The sequence below is a fragment of the Dama dama genome, chromosome 12, assembly GCF_033118175.1.
Source record: "Dama dama isolate Ldn47 chromosome 12, ASM3311817v1, whole genome shotgun sequence".
Lineage (NCBI taxonomy): Eukaryota > Metazoa > Chordata > Mammalia > Artiodactyla > Cervidae > Dama > Dama dama.
Window position 1 is genome coordinate 14,312,323 of NC_083692.1, and position 20,304 is coordinate 14,332,626.

A 20,304-nucleotide genomic window follows, 5' to 3' on the forward strand; every position below is an offset into this window, starting at 1 on the left:
CTCAAATCCCGGCTCCTCCACTCACGAAAGAAATGACCTCGGTCTAGTAAATGATTTAACTTCCCTGACCCTCAACTTCCTCATGGCACAAACACACCACTAGACTATTGCTTGGACTCTAGACCCCAAGGCTTCCATGCACTCCCTCCATGCCCCCTAGACCTCCAGACCCACAGGCATTGCCGAAGGAGGAGGAAAAACTAGCCCACCAGCCCTTAATGCTGAATTCTTCCAGCCCTGAGGGTCTAGTCCACTTTCCATGAATAACAACCTTAAAAAAATATTTTACCTTTATTGATTTATCTAAGCTGCATCAGGTCTTAGTCGAGGCACACAGACTCTCTAGTTGTGACTCGTGAACTTAGTTGCCTTACAGCGTGTAGGATCTTAGTTCCCCAAGCTGGGATCGAACTCGAGTCCCCTGCACTGGAAGACGGATTCTTAACCACTGGACCACCAGGGAAGTCCCCTTGTCCATGCTTCTTGACCTTAAAAAATAAGATAAAGCCTTACACTCCACACTGATAGTGGAAAACTGGAGGGCAATGGCTATTCCTAATGCAGAACCTTTTTGGAAATTCTTTAAGGAAGGGTCTAAGTCTTGATTATAAATGAGGTTTGTATAAATGAGCACATCTTCTCCAACCAACAACAACAACAAAAAAAAACTTGTCTGACTTCTCCTCTAAGCATATTTGAAGCAATAACTATAGTAAAGACTCTATAACTACATAAAGATCATCCAAAAACATGTGAAAAGTACAGATGACCAAGCGCCACCTTCAGAGATTTTGTGGGACTCCAAAATATGCCCTTTTTTACAAGCCTGCCCCCACCCCAAGGGGGTTCTGATGCCTACTTTGAGGAACCCTGAACCCAGGACATCATCATTGCATATCTAACAGGAGTCCACTCCGCTATTTATGCAATTAAATATTTCTCCAAATACACGAGGCTTATGGAGGCCAAAAATAAACTAGAGGAAAGTCAGGGAGGCAGCCCAAAACGCAAATGATTAAAGTTCTGCCAGGAATGATTTATGAACCCAGGAAAAAAAATTCTAAATACTCTGCTGTTGACTCAGTGACTGCCTACAGACAGACAGTTGGTCTAAAAATATTTATGTGGCATTAACAAGAAGGTCTGGAATTATCTAAGATGTGACAAGGTCAGAGTTCAGATTAATGGGATGAACCCAGGGAAGAGGCAGGTTTGGTGTGCAATCAAGGAAAACACATACATATTGAGATCTAAGACATTCTGAATTCACCTCCTCAAAGAAAATGATGCAAGTTGCATCGTCTGAGTGCTGCTACAGACAAGACTGAGTCATTCAAGGTGGTGTGGCTAAAGACTGAGTGCTACTACAGAGGAAACGAATTTGAGTTGGAGGACAGGGGCGTTAGATGACATTTATGTTCTCTGTCTTTCCAGGGAGATTTCCTGACATCTCTCCTGGAAGCAGGATTAACCCTGAGATGCCCTTGAACTTTAAGTGTTAGGTGTTGATCCCAGTTGGGTCTCAAAAGTTTCTGGTCTCATCCTCCAATTGCTCCTGTCCCCATGTCCTGACTGGCACCCAACAATTTCACGCTAATTCTGAACTTTCCCAGAGCTTAAAGAGACTCTGCTACAGTGCCCCTTTGCCATGGCTTACAACCTGAAAACATTGATTATTCACAGTGAAAATTAACTATCTAGGTCAGTGGTTCTCAACTGTAGCTGCACATTAAATTTACCCAGAAAGACTTTTTTTTTTTTTTTTTTTTAATACAGTTGCCTAGGCTCTCTCCTGAACCAATGAAACAGGCTCTTTAGCTCAGGCATCACTATTTGTTAAAGGTCTCCAGATGATTCTAATGTACGCACAGAAGGAGAACAATGATCTAGATGAAGCTTCCAACTTTGGCTGTACATTAGAATTTCCTGTGATTACTTTTTAAAAATTAACACCAGGCCCCATTTCCAGAAATTTAATCCTAATTGGTCTCAGATTAAGACTCATTAAACATGATTTGTAAAAATCTGCTAACATGATTTTAATTTGAAACCAGGTGGAGAAAGATTCTCCTTATGGGAAGAACTCCGGCAAATCAAACTCTAAGCTCAAATCTCTCCCCTTCACCTTTGACGTCTCTGATTTCCCATCACCCTCATTGACTGATTCCTGCTGAATATCTTTCCTCAGTTAGAAACTTCACTATCTTCTCAGTCACCCAGGCTTGAGTTCCTTGGAGTAATCTTTAACTTGTTTTATTTTTCTTTTAAATCAAGTCTTAGAGTTGAGGCATGCATTCTGTGTCTCTTCCCACCCAAAACGTACTCAACTGTCTTGCACACAATCCTATGAATACTTCCACATACTTTGTACATAGGCTCTTGCTTGGCACAAACAAGCACTCAATATTTATTGAATGAATAAACAAATGAGGGAAGAAAAAAATGAATAGCAGTCACTCAATCCAAACAAACGTTTTAGAATCAACAGCAAGGCACGGAAAACCCAATTATATTTGGAGAATAGATATGCACATTACTATAGCTTAATAATGAATAAGTAATAGTTTGACAATTCTGGAGGAGTGATGAATGGATGGCAGCATTTAAGGATGCAGCTCTAAATCCTTCATGGCAAGAAGTCAAAAGATAGTGTCTACATTTCATATATCAAGAAAGTATATACGAATCCCGGCAGCAGAACAGAACATTAGTTTTACCACTGGAGATGGGGCTTCAGGGTGGATCATTTTCATTTGGGCTGCTTCTGTAAACATCTGAATATTTTTTTTTACAGTATATACATATTGCTTTTATAAATCTTGTTTTTCTAATATAGAAGTACTAAGGACAAGAACGTAACTAACCTTTTGCCTTTGAGAGAGAAAGATTAAATCAGACTGTCTAGCTTAAGTCCTCTGAGAATCTCTTCAGTAGATAAGAGGCAATGGCCCCTGAATTTCTTCCCCATGTGATTCTAAGATTATAAAACATCCTTAATCTCCCCCTTCAGTCATCCCATCATCTTTGCCCCATGCCCATCACCAGTGGCACTTCATCAAAAATTTTCCTTTTCAAAAAAAAAAAAAATTTCCTTTTCAAATTAAAAAATAATAATAAAATAAACACACAAATGAGTAGCTATCATAAAGAAATGGGAAATTAATAGTAATAGTCAAATCTCCATAGATAAAGGTCAAGGAATATTCTGTAAAAGGGGCAATACTGAATCCACCTCTATTTTGCATAATCACCCATACAAACTAATGTGTGAAGGCTGGCTGGGTGGGCAAACGTCCTCTGGTCCTGAGCAAACATGCACTGAGTACCTGCTATGTCTAGAAGAACCCCCCTGGTGACCACAATGATTATCAGAAAGGAAGAGAATCCTGTGAGCCCAGCTGGTCTGTCTCCCATTTCCATGAGACAGGAATAAGGCACCTCTCATCTGCATTGCCCCTACTGTACACCTGTGTCTTTAATATAATTAATACTGAGCATGTTGAGCACACACCGTGTCCACTATCATGGAAGAAAGGACAGAAAAAATTCCTCTATCGAGGACCCGCCAGGTGACAGACGTAAGTGATAAGAATCATTATATGTGATGTGTGTTTGTTGTTGCTTAAAGAGATAGGACAGAGAATTCCAGCAGAAGCCCATAGTCCTTCCACTTTCAGACCATCCTCCACACAGAAGGGTGAGTGGGCCTCAGAAACACTCCTTCAAGGCCTCAGAAATGTGGTTCATAGGTCAGAGACATGGGGCCAACTGCATTTCCATCATAGAGGTGAAGAGCATCATCCAATTAAATTCCTACAAAACTATTTCCACAGACATAACCAAGGGTAATAAAGAGCCCTTGAGATGCAAATAATGTATATTGACACTTCAGTAGGACAGGTTAAAAAAAAAAGTGAGTTTTAAAAAATCATGTTCCAAACCAACCATCAGAAAGTGGGCAGAGTGTGTGGAGCAGGAGAATAGTAGACAGTCAACTCGGGGACAAAGCTCCAAGGGCAAGGAGGTGTTGTTTGAAGGGTGGAAGAAAAGTAAGATGTTTGGTTTGTAGACATATAGGCCCTGAGGTCATAAGCACTCAAAGCCAAGACCTTTTATACCCTACCCTTTATTCTATAAGATGAGCTTGTCCCAAGAGGGGAATAAAAAGCCAGCTTCTGATTACTCTGAAACAGTAGAAATGGGCAGGAATCGCTAGATAGATAGATCGATAGATATAGAGAACTATACCTGCACTTTGGGAATTTACATATCCAACTTTATTCCTCACTTTCTCTCCAAACCAACCCTCCAATCTCCCCAGTGAGCCCCACAACTCTCACTCATCCAGCCTCCTTCTCCCTCACCGCTAAATCTCCCAGAGACTTCATTCACTCCTTCTGCTCGTTCACTAGGTTGACTAATAAATGAATGGCTCTCAGCAAGTTGAGGGCTTCCCTGGTGGCTCAGTGGTAAAGAATCTGCCTGTAATGCAGGAGACCTGGGTTTGATCCCTGGGTCAGGAAGATCCCCTGGAGAAGAGAATGGCAACCCTCTCCAGTATTCTTTCCTGGGAAATCCCACGGACAGAGGAGCCTGGAGTTGCAAAAGAGTCGGACACAACTTAACAACTAAACAGCAACACCAATCAGCAGGTTGAACACCTAAGGATTCCAATCAGTGCCAAGTTCTGGGTCTGCAGGTTGGGACTCCCGATACCATTTGGAGCAGAAGCAATGTGTGGACTCCAGATGACTACTGAGAGGAGAAGGTCCATGACACGTGACACATTCTGAGGCACTGAGACTTTATCCTGGGAAAAGCATCCTGCTCTAAATTTAACCCGCGGGAAAAGCTTGCATCAGCAGCCAACAATTCTCCCCCTCGTTACCGTTACCGCCACTGCTCAGCCAGTGTGCATTCAAAGCAGTTCAAAATAAAGAACAGACATCCCTAGGATGTGCTTTGAATTACAAAGTCATTTTCATTAGAAAAACTGCCAATCCAAGGGAAGAAAAGTACCCTCCCCTATACGAACTATATTTAATTATAGCCGTCTTATTCTTTCATTTTGCCAAGATCATTTGATGCAAAACGATGAAGGTAAAATAAAGGGGAAAAACAAGAGAGCACAAAGACTCCTCTTATTTTTTTAATAAGTAAATAAATTAAGATGTCTGAGAAAGGGAGCTGGAAGGAGACAGGAGCTTTAATTAGCACATCCTGATGTGCAGGCTGAAGCAGCGAAGTCCAGAAGGTCTTTTCTCATTGCAGTCTGTGTCAATTGATGGTACAATCACCACTCTTGTCTCATATGTTGAACTCTACCGTTTTGAATTTTAAGAAGCAGACCCATCTCCCATCTGCTTTTCAGAGCAACCCCACAAACACGCAGTGACGTGGCATCTGGTGATAGCCACCCAGGGAGGCATGTCCCTCTGCCCTTCTGGAAGCGCCTGGCCTCTGCAAGAGAAAGTAGGGGGCGTGGTTCTTTGGGGAGACAGACAGCATCACACCCATCTGGAGTGCGTCCATGGATCTTCAGGGCATCTGAAGGGACCAGGGGGAATTCCGGAGAGGCTTGACAGGGGATCTGCCGCTGAGCCTGCTTCCTAGAAAGAGAAATGACCGCGTGCTGAGCGCCATGCAACAGGCATCGCGCTCGGGGCTTTATCTCATTTATCTCTCACGCAAGCCCGTGGGGAAAGGATTACTCTCCTTGTTTTATTAGAAGGAAATTTAAAGATCACACAACTGTTAAGTGCAACGCGGGAGCTGGGAACCAGCTCTCGCCAGCCCCAAAGCGCTGCTTGTTCAACAGAAGACAAAGGGATCTTAGCTCGGGTCTTACTTCACAGGCATACGTATTTTATTTAGGAAGTGGCCTGGGAATGGGCGCTTTGATTATTCTGATTTGCTAATCGAATTTTCCGAGGTGAAAAAAAAACCTCAGGATTTGGGCCTCAGCCGTTGTAACAGCTTACAGTTTTCCCTGACAGTTGGGAGAAACAAATTCAAAAGCCTCGAAGCCACCCTGTGTTCTTAAAATAGGTCAACGTGTCAGATCCATATTTCTCTTCTCCCCACTGTTCTACAAATATCTCTTTCCTTCCTTAAGTCAGGGCTCAGTTCTCTGGCTAAACGGCTGGATGGCTAGATGCTGGAAGCGGTCCCTCAGGGGAGAGGCAAACGCCCCATTACCAAAATTACCTGAATGCAAACTAGGTTAGCATCTGTGAGGACACCCACATAGAATGAGCTGCATATTGGCCAAGGCAGCAGAATTATTCACCTGAAGCATCTCTGCAAGAGCCTTTCTGTACTGAAAGAAGAGGCTAAAGGAACGTCCACGTGGCCACCAGGACAGTCAGAGCAAAACACCCATGTATGGAGGGATTTGGCAACACATCTCTGGAAAAAGGTCTACCTCTTTCAATACAGGTTTTATTTGATCACGTTTCTAAACAATTCTGTAATAATCACATATCCTTCTCCAGGACCTTTTCATTGAGTGCTTAGCTTTGCACTGTGAATTAATAAAGCCTTTCAGATAGCTATGCACACACACGTCCACGGGCGCGCGCACACACACACACACACACACACACACACATGCACACACACGAGGTTTATGAAGGCCCTGCCAGGAAAAAATGCTGATCAATACTAGAATATTCTAAAACATTAGTGTCAGAATTCTGATTTGAACCTTGTGATTAGGATTTGACAATCCATTTGTTAGTTTGTGGACATTTAAAAGTGTTTATGTGAATATCTGTCTCTCATTTAAAGAGTGCTTAGATGTGTGCCAATGGGCCTGATTTCAGAGGTGCTTATCTTCTGTTACAAAGGAGTGTAAATAAATATTTGTGGGGAGAGGGAAGAAAGGAGTTAGAAAAGGAGCAGGCAGGCTGACTGGCTAGTCCGTTTTCAGATGTCTGCAGGATGCAAAAAGGAGATTCCCAGTGTCACAGATCACCAGGCATAGTCGTAGCATATTTCTACTAATTAGTGACCCAAGAGGGGCAGAATCTCATATTCCAGCCCCTGCCCTTTCACTAGACTTGGTGTGTGTGCCCAGCCAGCCCTAGTTTGGTCCCTTCTGTACAACCCAGCGCCACCAGCTTCTGCTCAGACAGTAGTTCCTTGAGTCAAAGGACCCACAGTCTCCCCAGTTATTCACAACCTCCCCACACCTAAAACCCCATCACCCGGTAACAATGCGAGGGGCCCTGGGTCACCCCCCCACCCAGGTGTCCCGCCCTGCACAACAAATCCCCCACCAGGCGCTTACAGGAAGCAGTCCTGCAGGGGTCAGGGAGGAAAGGCTAGCCGATCAACAACCTCGTCCAAAAGAGCAGAGGCCCTTCCACGGGCGGAGAGGAGGAGCGGAACAGGAGGGTGCTGACATTCTCAGTGAGGCAAAAGCAAACTTCACATTCCACCAGCATCTTTCCTTTGAGCACCTCATACGCTGAGCATGAACTCATTTGCTCTGCCAATATCCCCATGAGATAGACAGCCGAGAAGGCATTATCTTCTTCATTTTCGAGAAAGGATACTGGAAGCACCAAGAAGTTAGGCAACCAGTCCAAGGTCACATAGTTAATCAGCATCTCCCATCTTTTGACGCCCTGCTCGGAGTTCATACACTTTCCCCATTATTCTCATGATTCCCTTTATTTCAGCAACAATAAGACATAACCAGGTCACCAGCAGAAACTTCAGTACATTAGCCACGCAGCTCTGCATCGATCCACTGAATCAATGGAGAAGGTGAAGCACAGGATATGGGGGGTGTGGGGGAAGCTGCCTGTCCTGAGAGAAGAACTCAACTTGACTAAAAGGAATAGAGGCATCTTCCAAGTGGCCAAGGAGCATCACTGGCCAGTTTTTAAGTTGGAAGAAGTCTCAGGCTACATCTCTTCTGATGCAGAAGTCCCTTCTCCAAGCACACATTCCCTTGTGCCATATTTCTTTGAGTTTTCTGTGTAGTCAGAGGGTTTGCACATAGCACTCTAGTGGAATCTGGAGACTCCCCTTTGTAGCCAGTGGTGAGGAGGAGATGTTACAATGGACAGTCTGCTTGTAAACTCTGTTAGCAGCGAAGCATCTCTAGGTTAATAGCTTAGGTTCTCATGAATTAAAGATTAAACTATGACCACAATGAAATATCACCTCACACCTAGCAGAATGGCTATCGTCAAAAGGAACACAATGAACAAATGTTGTAGAGGATGTGCACAAAAGGGAAAACTTACAAACTGTTAGTAGGAAGATAAATTGGTGCAGCCACTATGGAGAACAGCATGGAGGTTTCTCAAAAAATTAAAAATAGAACTACGATATGATCTAGCAATTTCACCCCAGGTGTATATCCAAAGGAAACAAAAACACTAATTTGAAAAGATACGTGCACCCCAGTGTTCACAGCAGCATTGTTTATAATAGCCAAGATACGGAAGCAACTCAAGTGTCCATCAACAGATGAATGGATAAAGAAGATACGGTATATATGTATATATACAATGGAATACTACTTAGTGAGAAAAAAGAATGAAATTTTGCCATTTGAAACAACATGAATAGACGTGGAGGGCATTATGCTAAGTGAAATAAGTCAGATGGAGAAAGACAAATACTGAATGATATCATGTACATGTCAAACTTACAAAATAAAACAAGCTAGTGCATGTAACAAAAAAGAAGCAGATTCACAGATTTAGAGAAGAGATGAGTGGTTACCAGAAGGGAGGAGCACGGTGAAGGAGCATGGCAGAGGTAGGGGTTTAAGAGGTATAAATTACTATGCATAAAATAAATAAACCACAAGGATACAGTATACAGCACGGGGAACACTGCCAATATTTTCTAATAACTATAAATGGAGTGTAACCTTTAAAAACTGTGAATCACAATGCTGTATACCTGAAACTTATAGAACATTGTAAATCAACTATACCTCAGTTTTTAAAAATAGGAATATTATTCCCAGTAATAAGAAAAAGTATGACAGCCAGAATGAAAATTAAACTATGAGTGCTGTTTGGTAGGATTAGGATCTTGCCTCATAGGAAACTCTCAGACCACAAAACTGCTTCAAAAGACATGTTCTCCTTCTCCCCCACATACAGAGAGGGGACTACACACAGATTCACAAAAGGAGAAAAATGAAACACAGGGAGGAAGCGTGAAAAACGACATCTCACACTGTTAGGGTAATTTAGGAAACGATCAGCACAGTAGAGATTGCTGAGTGGGTGGGGGGCGCTGAGGAAGAAAACCACAACTATTAGCGATGCATGTTTGGGCATAGATTGAGAGAGCCGGGGTACACACGCCCTACATTTTCCGCATCTCTAAATTTTGTCTTAGCCCCTCATCTGATACCTGAGGGTCTTCCTTAGGAGATAATTCCCTATCAATGTTTCACCTTTCTGCATGGACTGGGCAAAGGGTGACATCAACCTTTTCAAGCATGTTTTGCAAGGTAAATCATCCTTGGAAGCTAAGACCGTGTCATCTCTCCAGGTCTGAAGGCAGATTTGTTTCACCAATCAAAGATAAATAAAAAACTGACAAAAATACACAAAGATAGACAACATCTCCCTCCCTGAAGCCACTCCAAGAGAGTAAGGACTCCCAGCATCTGCAAGCAGATTGGCTTACATTCCAGAGTAAGGGAGGAGAGGTCACCAGCAGCCTTAGATAAAACCAGTTTCCTCACTTAGGGGGCTGTTCTCCTTGGTGCACTCCCCCGGCATATGCAGGCTTCAGCCAGCTCCCGCCACCATCCAGTGGGCACTGGGACTCAGAGAACTGAGACAAGGGACTGCTGTGGTTGCTGCTTTTGTCATAAAAAACCAGTGCTTTTTGCCTCTAACCCAGACATATACGTGTGTGTGTGTGTGTATCTGTGCCTGTATGCACACTGACAGCAATGTACATGCATGTATTCACATGTATATATGTCTAATTCTATATACTTACAGTAATGTGCATATACATGTTTACATGTATATGTTCACATGTATATATGTATGTATGTATACATACTGACAGTAACGTGTATATATATGCATATATACTATGTATTATACATGCATATATTCACATGTATATGTGTGTATGCATACTGACAGTAGTGTGTATACACATGTATGTATTCACATGTTTACATATTATATATGTATATAAATACATACATTTACCATATATATGTATACAATTACACATACATATATATATCTGAAGCAGACTAACTTGCTAGCTTGCATAGGTTACAGTCTCAGACTCTTCACAGCTTCTCACTTTAAATAGTTCTCAGCTCAATATTCCTTCCACTCACTGCAACTGTTGCCAGACCCGATTGTGACCCCTTCTTTCACACCTCAGTGCCACCTGCTCCTACCAGAAAGCAGCTCCTTGAGCCAAAGGAGCCAGAGATCCCTCAGTTACCATAACCTCGCCACTGCCCAGCACCCTGTTAGCCAGTAACAACGGGAGGAGGCGCGGGGTCTTTTCACCATTCCCCCACCCCCATCCGCGGGTGGCCCACACCGCACCATAAATCCTCCGTCAGGCATCTTGGGGGGCCAGAGAGGAAAGGCTGTCCTGTGGGATGAGCTGTGAGAAATAGCAGAGGCCCTTCCACGGGCTGAGATGAGGAGCAGAACAAGAGGGTGATGGCGTTCAGGGCAGCAGCGGAAGGAAAAGCATGAATGAAAAGGAGAGGCATGGTGACAAAGGAAAAGTCAGCCAGAAAAAGAATAAGCGAGAAAGGAAGTATGTGCAGAGAAGGCGACATGGAGACAGAAGAGGATGTTACTAAGGAGGAAATTAGTCGGTAAGGTAGATTTTTTTAAGTGTGAAGTCAAAAATAGTGCTGTTAAAAAAAAAAAGAAAATCCATCCCCAAATGCTTGAGTCATTAAAGCAGGAAACCCTTTACAGGCTCACATTTTTATCCACGTCCCCATTTAACACGTGAGAACGCCGAGGCACAGAGAACTAAGCGAACCTATTAACACGCCTTATTCAGTTGCTCCAACAAGCCTGGAGGAAGCAAACCTGAGCGGCTCTCGCTCTTTCTGAGCTCTGCTTGCTCCCCCGCTTCTTACCCGGATGCTGTCCCCGGGAGCCTCGGATGTGAGGTCTCCCGCAGTAAGAGGGGGAGGTTGTCACATGCGGAAAGACAACAGTGTTGTCTGCCCTGCGATGTTTACAGAGGACAGATTGTGCCAGATACGTTCACAGCACCGCTGACGGGCCTCTGAGAAAAGGCGGGGGCGGACCGCGGCCGCCCCGCTGAACTCCGCGTGTTTGGACGTTCAGCAAGACATTTGATGCCCATCAGGAAATTGTACTTGCAAATTCATTCAGACTAAGAGAAGACCAAGGCTTTCCTGAACTGCAACACAGACGCGTCAGACAGGAGAAGAGGAATGAGGTGCAGAGAGGGAAGCCTACAACTTGGGGGGCAGGCCTGAGGGGTCAGCTGGGCCCCCGAGAAGCTGGTACAGCTCCGGGAGCTGGGTTATTTTGGGCAAAAGGAAGGAGAAGAGTCTCCCGCTTGGAGGGAGAGGGTGGCTGGCCACAGGCTCTCAAGAGATCCATGAACTCCCAAGGGCCTTCTCTGTAGCACGGGGTCAGCAGTGCTAACGGAGTCTGTGGGGCTACTGCTTGGAGAAGCAGAGAAACGTTCAGAAGGCCCTCGGTAAATATCAAGTGCTATACAAATGGCAGCAATAACGCCACATTTTATTTAACGTCTTCATTAAGGACACAGAGTGGGACAGGCAGGCTGTTAATGAAATCTGCAGAGAGGACTAAATCGGGTACCGCTGGCGACAGCGCCGCTCAGTCAAGTAAACACCCAAGAGACACCACGAGGCAACCGCGAACAAACCTCCAGGACGGCAGGTCCGTCCATCTCTCAGCCGTCAAGCCGCCGGGCTGAAGGCCCCGCCTTCAGGGATGGGTTGGGGGGTGGCTGGGGGAAATCACACTGAACCGTCTCCACTCCACCCCCCAGGTTTATCCAGGTAAAATCGGATTACGATGAGCGTCGGAAAGGATGCTAATGGAGGGATGCGAAAGGGGGTCCACCTGGGGTCCACCCAAAATGCAGACCTGTGGCAGGAGTGTTGAGAATACCTCACGCCTACATCTTAGGGACGGGGTGGGGCGGGGGGCAGACCTGGGAATCCCTCTGGAAAGTTAGGGATGCCCCCTTCTTATGAGCCAGGCCTGCAGGCCTGGGTTCTAAGACACACATCCTGTTTGGACTCCTAGCTTCAGAGAGAAAAAGTGTGAGCTTCCAAGACCACAGCTTGACCTGTGTAAACATCAATGGCAAGAGATCAAAAGAGCATTGAGAGCCTTGGCTACACCCCCAGGACAACTCAAATCCCAGACTGGCAGTACACACTCTCCTTACCGTGGCTCACAGGGCTCCTCGTGATTCACCCCTTGTTACATTTCCAGCCTTACCACTTACCACCCACAGACGACTCTGGCCCTGCTGAGTCGTGTCCAGATCCTTGACTGTACATACATGCTATTCTCTCTGCCAGAAACATTCTTCTTCCTCCTTCTTGCCTGACTAAATAGACTTATCTTTTAGGTCTCTGCTCGCCCACAATTGCCCTGAGTACTCATCTTCTACGCACCAACAGTATCTTATACTTCTCTTATGATAGATCCTGACAATTATCTGGCGATGGCCTTCTTTGAGCCTGACACTGTGGAAAGGATACGTTATCAAACAAGACATACACAATTCTTACCTCATCAGAGAAAGTATTAGAATCTAGCTACATATTAGAATCACCTAGGAAGCTTTTTAAAGCCATCACTACCACCGCAATTTAACTGGTCTGCAGTGAGGCCCTGATAAAGAGTATATTTTTTAAAAGTAGTTCTCAACAATGGCAGTCTTTGGGATCAAAGACTAATGACATGTATTCTCATCTCAGTGCAATTAGATCAAAATATCTGGGAGTGGGAACTGGACACACTTTTTTTCTTAAGTTCCCAAGAGATTCTAATGTTTGGCCATAGCTGAAAGGCAACAGGCTAGAGGAAAGAACAGATATTAAATACTTATCCTACTGCTAAGAATGGCCTGTTCATTTACCTACAGCCCTGCTAATCTATGAACTCCATAAAAGCAAAGATCTTCTCCAAGACAGTTTTTAGTACTTGGCATTGTACCTGGCACACAGTAGGGAATCACGAAATATTTGCTTGAAGAAGGAAGGACAAACTCTTAAGTATCCTGGTTCAGTGGTATATTAGTGTACTAAGGCTACATAGCAAGTACCACAAACTGGGGGACACTGAAGTCCCACGGTTCTGGAAGCTAGAAGCCTGAGGTCAAGATGTCAGTCTTGGTTCCCTCTGAGGGATGCAGGGGAGAATCTGACCTTTCCCTTTCTCCTAACATCTGGTGGTATGCTGGTAACAGTTGGCATCCCTCAGCCAGTAGGTACATCACTCTGACCTCTGCTTTTAGCCACATCTGGCTGAAAGTCCCTGAGTGCATGTCTGTCTCTGGATCTAAACATCCCCTTTTTATAACAACACCAGTCACACTGGATCAGGACCCAACCTAATGATCTCAGATCAACTCAATCGCCCACAAAGACCATATTGAAATAAGGCCACATCCACAGGTACAAGGGGTTAGCACTTTGGCATCTTCTGGGAGGACACACAAATCCCATAGCAAGTGGGATGCTCTTTCTTAAACTGGGAGAAGGAGAGAAAGGAGGACAAACTTAATTATCTTGGTTGAGTGGGATGCTTTCCTCTCCTGGATCACAGCTCCCTGTTCTAATTTGTCTGTACTCCGAACTTCTTCCAGCAGCTCTCTGCTAAGCAAAAAAGGCACAAAGTGGGCTGGCCCTTGGCAAAATGTGAATTAGCAAAGACTGTCCGCCCTCTCTCCTCCCAAGGCACCTTGCCTATAATTGGATGAAGGTATTCAGCTGTCTGCTGCATCCAAACAGGAAGGAACAGAATTTTCTATAAGATACTATTGCATGATTTAGTGTAATATATTGCCCTGTTGGGGATACTGGATATTTAACTGAATATTCATTAAACACACACACACACTAGCAATGCCTCAGAGGCTAAATCCGTAAGGATAGAAATGTAGGCATTTTGTCAGGGGAGGTACAGAGAAATGTTGTTGTTCAGTTGCTAACTTGTGCCCAACTCTTTGTGACCCCATGGACCATAGCCTGCCAGGCTCCTCTATCTATGGGATTCTCCAGGCAAGAATACTGGAGTGGGTTGCCATTTCTTTCTCCAGAGGATCTTCCAGACCCAGGGATTGAACCTGGGTCTCCTGTATCACAGGAGGGCTCTCTTACTGCTTAGCCCCTGGGGAAGCCCTACAGAGAAAAGGGGGAGGGCAAAAGTGGACTCCTCGGAACACCCTCCCCATCTGACCCACCCTCTTTATCTGTAACACAGGAGGCCATATAGGACTTGGCCAACTAAAGGTTTATTCTAGGTCAATCTAGAAAAGAGAAAAACTTGAGCAAATATTATCTCCATTCCACAATCCTGGTGCTATCAGTGGATTATTACCATATTCTGTGAAGTGGCTGTTTCTCCTAATGGAACCTCAGAGCTTGACCTATGCTCACCACACAAGTTGACTCTTTTCCTGAGTTTCCACCTAACAGCAAATTTCCTCTGGATCTCACCTACTTGGATATAATGCCACTAGGCCCTTAGCCTGGGTGTGAGCCCCAGCACCACTCAGGAAGCCCACCAAGCTGCTGAAGCTGCAGCTGCCAACCTGGGGTGGGCAAACCAACTGTGAGTCCTTCTATGTTTCCAGGGACTAGAGTTTAATTAAGCAAGCATCGACGCTTCAACTGCTCTCACCAAGGTTTTCAGCCACTGTTCTTATGACTGACAGCTGGCAAGGAGGATGATATGATGGGGGATATCAGTGATCCTGCAGATTTTCCTCAGAGCAAGAAAAAAAGTACTAGACGAGGAGTCATAAGACATGGATTTTTGACCTGATCCGTCACCAGCTGGGTACCATCAAGAAAATCACTTCCCCCCCGCCTTATCCTCAGTGTTCTCAGATGTTAAATGGGGATCATAATAGCCAGGCACGCTTCTAAATGCCTTACATCCCTAGAAGTGGTACCGTTATTTAAACATCTACCTTAAATATTAAAAGATTGAAGCCCATAGAATTAGATTGCTGTGTTCCCACCACTAGTGACGAGAGAGTTGAGATTTGAACCAAGTAATCTGGCTTCAGCTTCTTGCCCTTTAACCACTATGCTATAATAATGGCATATTAATAACAGTAACTACTCCCCCAGAAGTAGTGAAGATTAAATAAGATAATGTACTTGAGAACTTGGCAAAATATTTAGCAAACATCAGCTGTTTTATCATATCTTGGAGTAGGATGTTAATAAATGTTGAGTAGGTGGGTGGCTGGATACCTTCCCCAGAGGCATCTGTGAGTCTTTTCCTGAGGATGCAGTCCATAGTTTACTAGGTTTCCCCTATTTCCTCAACTTGATGGAGAAACGTGAAAAGGACAATACTACCTAAGTTTAGAGAAAAATATCCAGTTGAGCTGATGCATAATCCAATTCTGATGCCTGCAAGATAATGCCAGTCTTAAGAATCGCCAACGTGGAAAAACTTTCTGATCTAAATCCAGCTTCCCTATCCAGATACTCTTGTTGTTGTTCAGTCACGCAGTTGTGTCCGACTCTATGACTGCAGCACGCCAGACTTCCCTGTCCTTCACCAGCTCCCGGAGCTTGCTCAAACTCATGTCCATCAAGTCGGTGATGCCAAACAACCATCTTGTCCTTTTCTCCTTCTGCCCTCAATCTTTCCCAGCATCAGGGTCTTTTCCAGTGAGTTGGCTATTCGTATCAGGTGGCCAAAGTATTGGAGCTTCAATATCAGTCCTTCCAATGAGTGTTCAGGGTTGATTTCCTTCAGGAAAGATTGGTTTGGTCTTGAGACTATCTTGATCTCTATAGATACTACCTTGCCTAAGATGCTGCCATCTTGGCTTAAGGATTGCCCTCTGCTTGCCCAGGCAGGGCTCTTAAAATACAGATGCCCACCAGGAGAAAACCTGCATTAAGTCCCATCTGCCACAGTATAAGTCAGTTCATTGCAGTCTTTTTTGGGAGAACTGCATGTGTGAGCTATGGATATCTATAGAGAAAGAGAATATGAAAAAAAGAAAAAGTAAAACAGCCCAAACTTCGGTTGTTTCACAGCTTGGGTTTGGGCCATCCTGGTTTCAAGCCGATTGATTCTGCTTTGCATTTCAGTCTGTCATAGAAGGCAATGCAGAGCCCAGAATGGAACTAAATTTATAGAGCACCGATCAAGTGTGAGGCATGGGGCAATGTGATTTCTCCAGTATTTCTCCCTTTAATCCTCACAACAATTCTGAAACATAGATACTCTCCACTCCCACACCCATCTCCTGTTTTGTTTTGGTTTTTTAATGCATAGAAACAGGTCAGAGATGCAAAGCAATCTGCTAAGGTCCCATGAACTGTAATGGGCTCCTCTGGACTAGCACTGGGATGTGTCCAGTTCTGAAGCTTGTTCCCTCTGCCACCCCACTTTGCGTGCACGAGCCACTGGCCCTCACACCAGCCCTAGGACTCCTGGGTGGGAGACCAAGCGGGAGGTCCTATAAACCAGCTGAGGAAAGAGCCCAGAAGCCCAGCCCCAATTCTGCCCCCTTCTCTGCCCTCACCATTCATGTAGATGCAGAACTCCAGAGATGAAAGAAGTGGCAGCAGCTGAGCCAAAGCCCCACGAGTGTGCACCCTTGCTCTCACACGCACACACTTTCTCTTTGCCTCTCTCTCCCCCTCCCCATCGAGCACCATCATCTGAAGCTTGGACTCCGCCGCCAGCCAGGCTCCTGTGTGGCTGAGAGGAAAGTTATTTACAGCAAGGTCTGGCCTCTCGCGCCACCATGTAATTCAAGGCAATTGCACTTCACTTCCAAATAGATCTTTTTTGGAGAAAATCAACAGTGGCTTTGCTTTCAATCTGCTGGAAAATGAAGTCCTGGGAATGTGTTACATAAGTCCCCAGCAGGCAGAGCGAGGAGGTCAGGAGCCCACGGCCCTGCCAAGACAGAGTGGGGCTCTGGTGCCTCCACACCTGCCCTGCTGCCGGCTGGGGAGTGGACCGGGGCACCAGGGAGGGAGAAGGTGTGAGCGCAGCCTGCCAAAACCATCAGCTGGGGCTTCAGGGGAGAAATGGGAACCAGAGAGGCCCAGAATGCCCTGATGGAGGAGAAGATCAGAGAGTCTGTTTCACTCATCCTCAGTGGAATCTAATGCAAGGTGGTAACAGCCACCCCCCTGCATCCCACAGACACACACACATACATGCAATACCTATGCCCAAATGTTTTGTTTTTCCTTTTTAATGTTTATTTTCCATTACAAAAGTAATAAAATCTCACTCAAGACAATGTGAAAATACGGAAACACAGAAAACTAAATTGTCCACAACTCCATCACCCAAGCACAGTCATTGTTAACGTTTTGAGGGATTTTCTTCCAGTCTTTGTCTTCATCCATTTTCAGCTTAAAAAAAAAAGATTCCTGATGAGCTTTCCAAAATTCCTCAGGCATTCACCTCTGGGACCTTCTGTCAAGATTCTGATTGACGCAAACTCAAGAGTTTTAAGAGGCTAGATGGTAAATCGATTGGTTGGATAACTATCCAGTGGTCTGTTGGGTCATGGAGAAAGACGACAGTGGGACAAAAGGAGCGCTAAACTGTGAATCAGAACACGTTCATTCCAGCCCCATTTCCACCACTACTGACTGTAGGCCCAGGGGTATGTTCTATGTTCCTTTTTGGCCTTATTTACATCATCCATATTGAGAAACATAATGGAAGAATTCATTAGGAGACCTTGTATTTCTTATATTTTCTGAGAAAATCACTTCCTCTATCTATATATGAGCATTTTCATCTGCACAATGGGAATATCAATAGCTGTGCTCCAAAACTTCTCATAGCTGTTTTGAGGGTCAAATTAAATGGTGCATAAAAATGGCTTTGCTAACTGTGAAGAACCATAAAAAAGGAAAGCTATCATTAGAATTTTTAAAGCCACATATCTTGTGAAAATACAAGATAGTGAGATGAGGTGATCCAGGATAGAAACAGAGAGAGAGGTGCTATTTCTGCAATTCCGACAAGAAATTTGGAAAAATAGAGAGGGTGCAGAGAGAGCGAGGAATGAAAGTATATGAAAGACAGTGACTTTCTCCTTTTAGCCTGCTTTGTCCAAAAAGGCACCGGTTGCTCACCCTCTAAGAATCCTGGTAGGAGATACAAATGCAGAGGGCGTGATCTGAGTTTGGTTCTGCACCTTAGCAGGAACTTAGAGGAAACTGAAGGATCTCGATTTCATTTCAGTGGAAACCTTCCCAAAGGTGAAAGTCCAGTGGGTGACATTCTCTAGCCTACAGAATGGAGTCTGCTTTATGCGTTTACATCATGAAGGGATGGAGGAGAGGATAAGGAGAGGTTAGCATTGAACCACAGAAACTGCAGATGAGAACTACCCATCAGAAGTGTGTGTATATAAGTTGCTCAGTTGTATCCGATTCTTTGCGACCTCACGGACTGTAGCCCACCAGGCTCCTCTGTCCATGGACTTCTCCAGACATGAATACTGGAGTGGGGAGCCATTCCCTTCTCCAGGACACATCAATTTGGGGGATCCCCAGGAGCAAAGCTGCCAGACCGTGGAATTAGTGACAGTGAGCCACCTTCTGGTGGGCTTAGATATTGCACAGTTCCCTGTGTCCGTGAATTCTAACTTTGGTCCCTGCTTAGAGCTTATAAGGTATCTTACCTTGTTGGTTCCATGGAATCTCCAAGACCAAAAGCAGGCCAGGAAAAACTACTACAATGAAGAAACATGTCCTTAGCAGCTCCCACTTTCTTATTCAATTTGTTCTCTCCAGATTTTCCCTTCTACCCTCATTTGCCACCTGAGCCCAGGGCTCTTAATTCATACATTTGTACTCATGCCTACTAGGTCAGTTTCCCCACCAATATTTCTATTTTAAAGAAGACTTAAGGGAATGGGCATAACATCCACCTTATACATGCATTCAAATGGGTGTTGGGCCTCTACTGTGTGCAAGATATGATCCCATTTCCAAGATCTCACCATCTATTAAAGAAAGTAAAGAAATGTACTAAAATAACCACCCTGCCATAGTTAGAGGAAACAGTCAGATGAATAGTAAAGACAATAGAGTCTCCAGGAATTCTAGAAGGAAAAAGTCACTTATGATTGGGGTAATTAAAGAATTGGGGTAATTAAAGACGGTGGTACGTTTGTTGCGGAGGACAGGCACTAGGGTGTGAGAGCTTCAGTGATTGTGGCACGTGGGCTCTGTAGCCCACACTCTGCAACAAGAGAAGCCACTACAATGAGAAGCCCTCACACCACAACAAAGAGTAGCCCCTGCTCCCCACAAGCAGAGAAAGCCCACACATAGTAACGAAGACCCAGCACAGCCAAAACAAACAAACAAATAAATATTTTAAAAGGTGGTGGTGTTTGACCTGATATTTGAAGATTTTAACAGGGGAATGGAGAAGGTATACCTGAAAGGAGCATACCACACAGAGTACAGAAGCGGGAAAAGTTAAGACCCACTCATGGGATCCTTTGAGCAGAGCATGTCAGACAATAATGACAACTAATGTTTATGTGATTTTAGAAAACCCCTCTTTTAAGAAATTTTATCTTCTGAACCATCTCATAAGGCTGGTATTATTACTATTATTACTATTGAGCCCATTTTACAGATGGAGAAACTGAGTTTAGAAGAGACTAAATTACTTGTTTTATGAAAACTCTATAGCTAGAGAACCTAGACCCAAGGATTCAATATCCATCTCCCAGCCCATAGCAAATATGAATACCTAAAAAAGGGAGAATGAAACCATTCTGCAAAGGGCAAGAAATACCAAGCTAGAATATCAGGCTAATGGTGAGGTTTCAGGCCCTGTGGCAGTAGAATAGAGCTTCCCTGTGGGGCTGGTGGAGGTAACAAGATATGATCTTCTTTGTCTTACCTCTTTCCAGAAAGAGGCTGACTCCTCACTGGTTATTTTCTTTCTTCTTCTTAGAGACACACCCTGAGCTATATGACTACACAGGAGCTGGCAAAAAACAAAGAAAACTTATTTCTCTGTTTTGCAGTGAATTTATCAGCTTGTTTGATTTCCTGTTTGC

General features: G+C 44.4%; 1 protein-coding gene across 3 annotated transcripts in view; it reads right to left on the reverse strand.

The window, feature by feature from the left end:
- The window catches only part of NRXN3 (neurexin 3), a 1,693,692-nt gene that overhangs the window by 1,460,269 nt on the left and 213,119 nt on the right, over nucleotides 1-20,304 (reverse strand). The window contains exon 3 of one of the 3 annotated variants that reach the window (XM_061156509.1): nucleotides 11,914-11,928. The exons of 1 other annotated variant lie outside the window; for it this stretch is intronic. In XM_061156509.1, coding sequence (XP_061012492.1) covers nucleotides 11,914-11,928 — 15 coding nt within the window. Of the gene's footprint in view, nucleotides 1-11,904; nucleotides 11,929-20,304 lie in introns of all 3 variants that reach the window. One more of the 3 variants, XM_061156511.1, reaches the window with a different exon arrangement.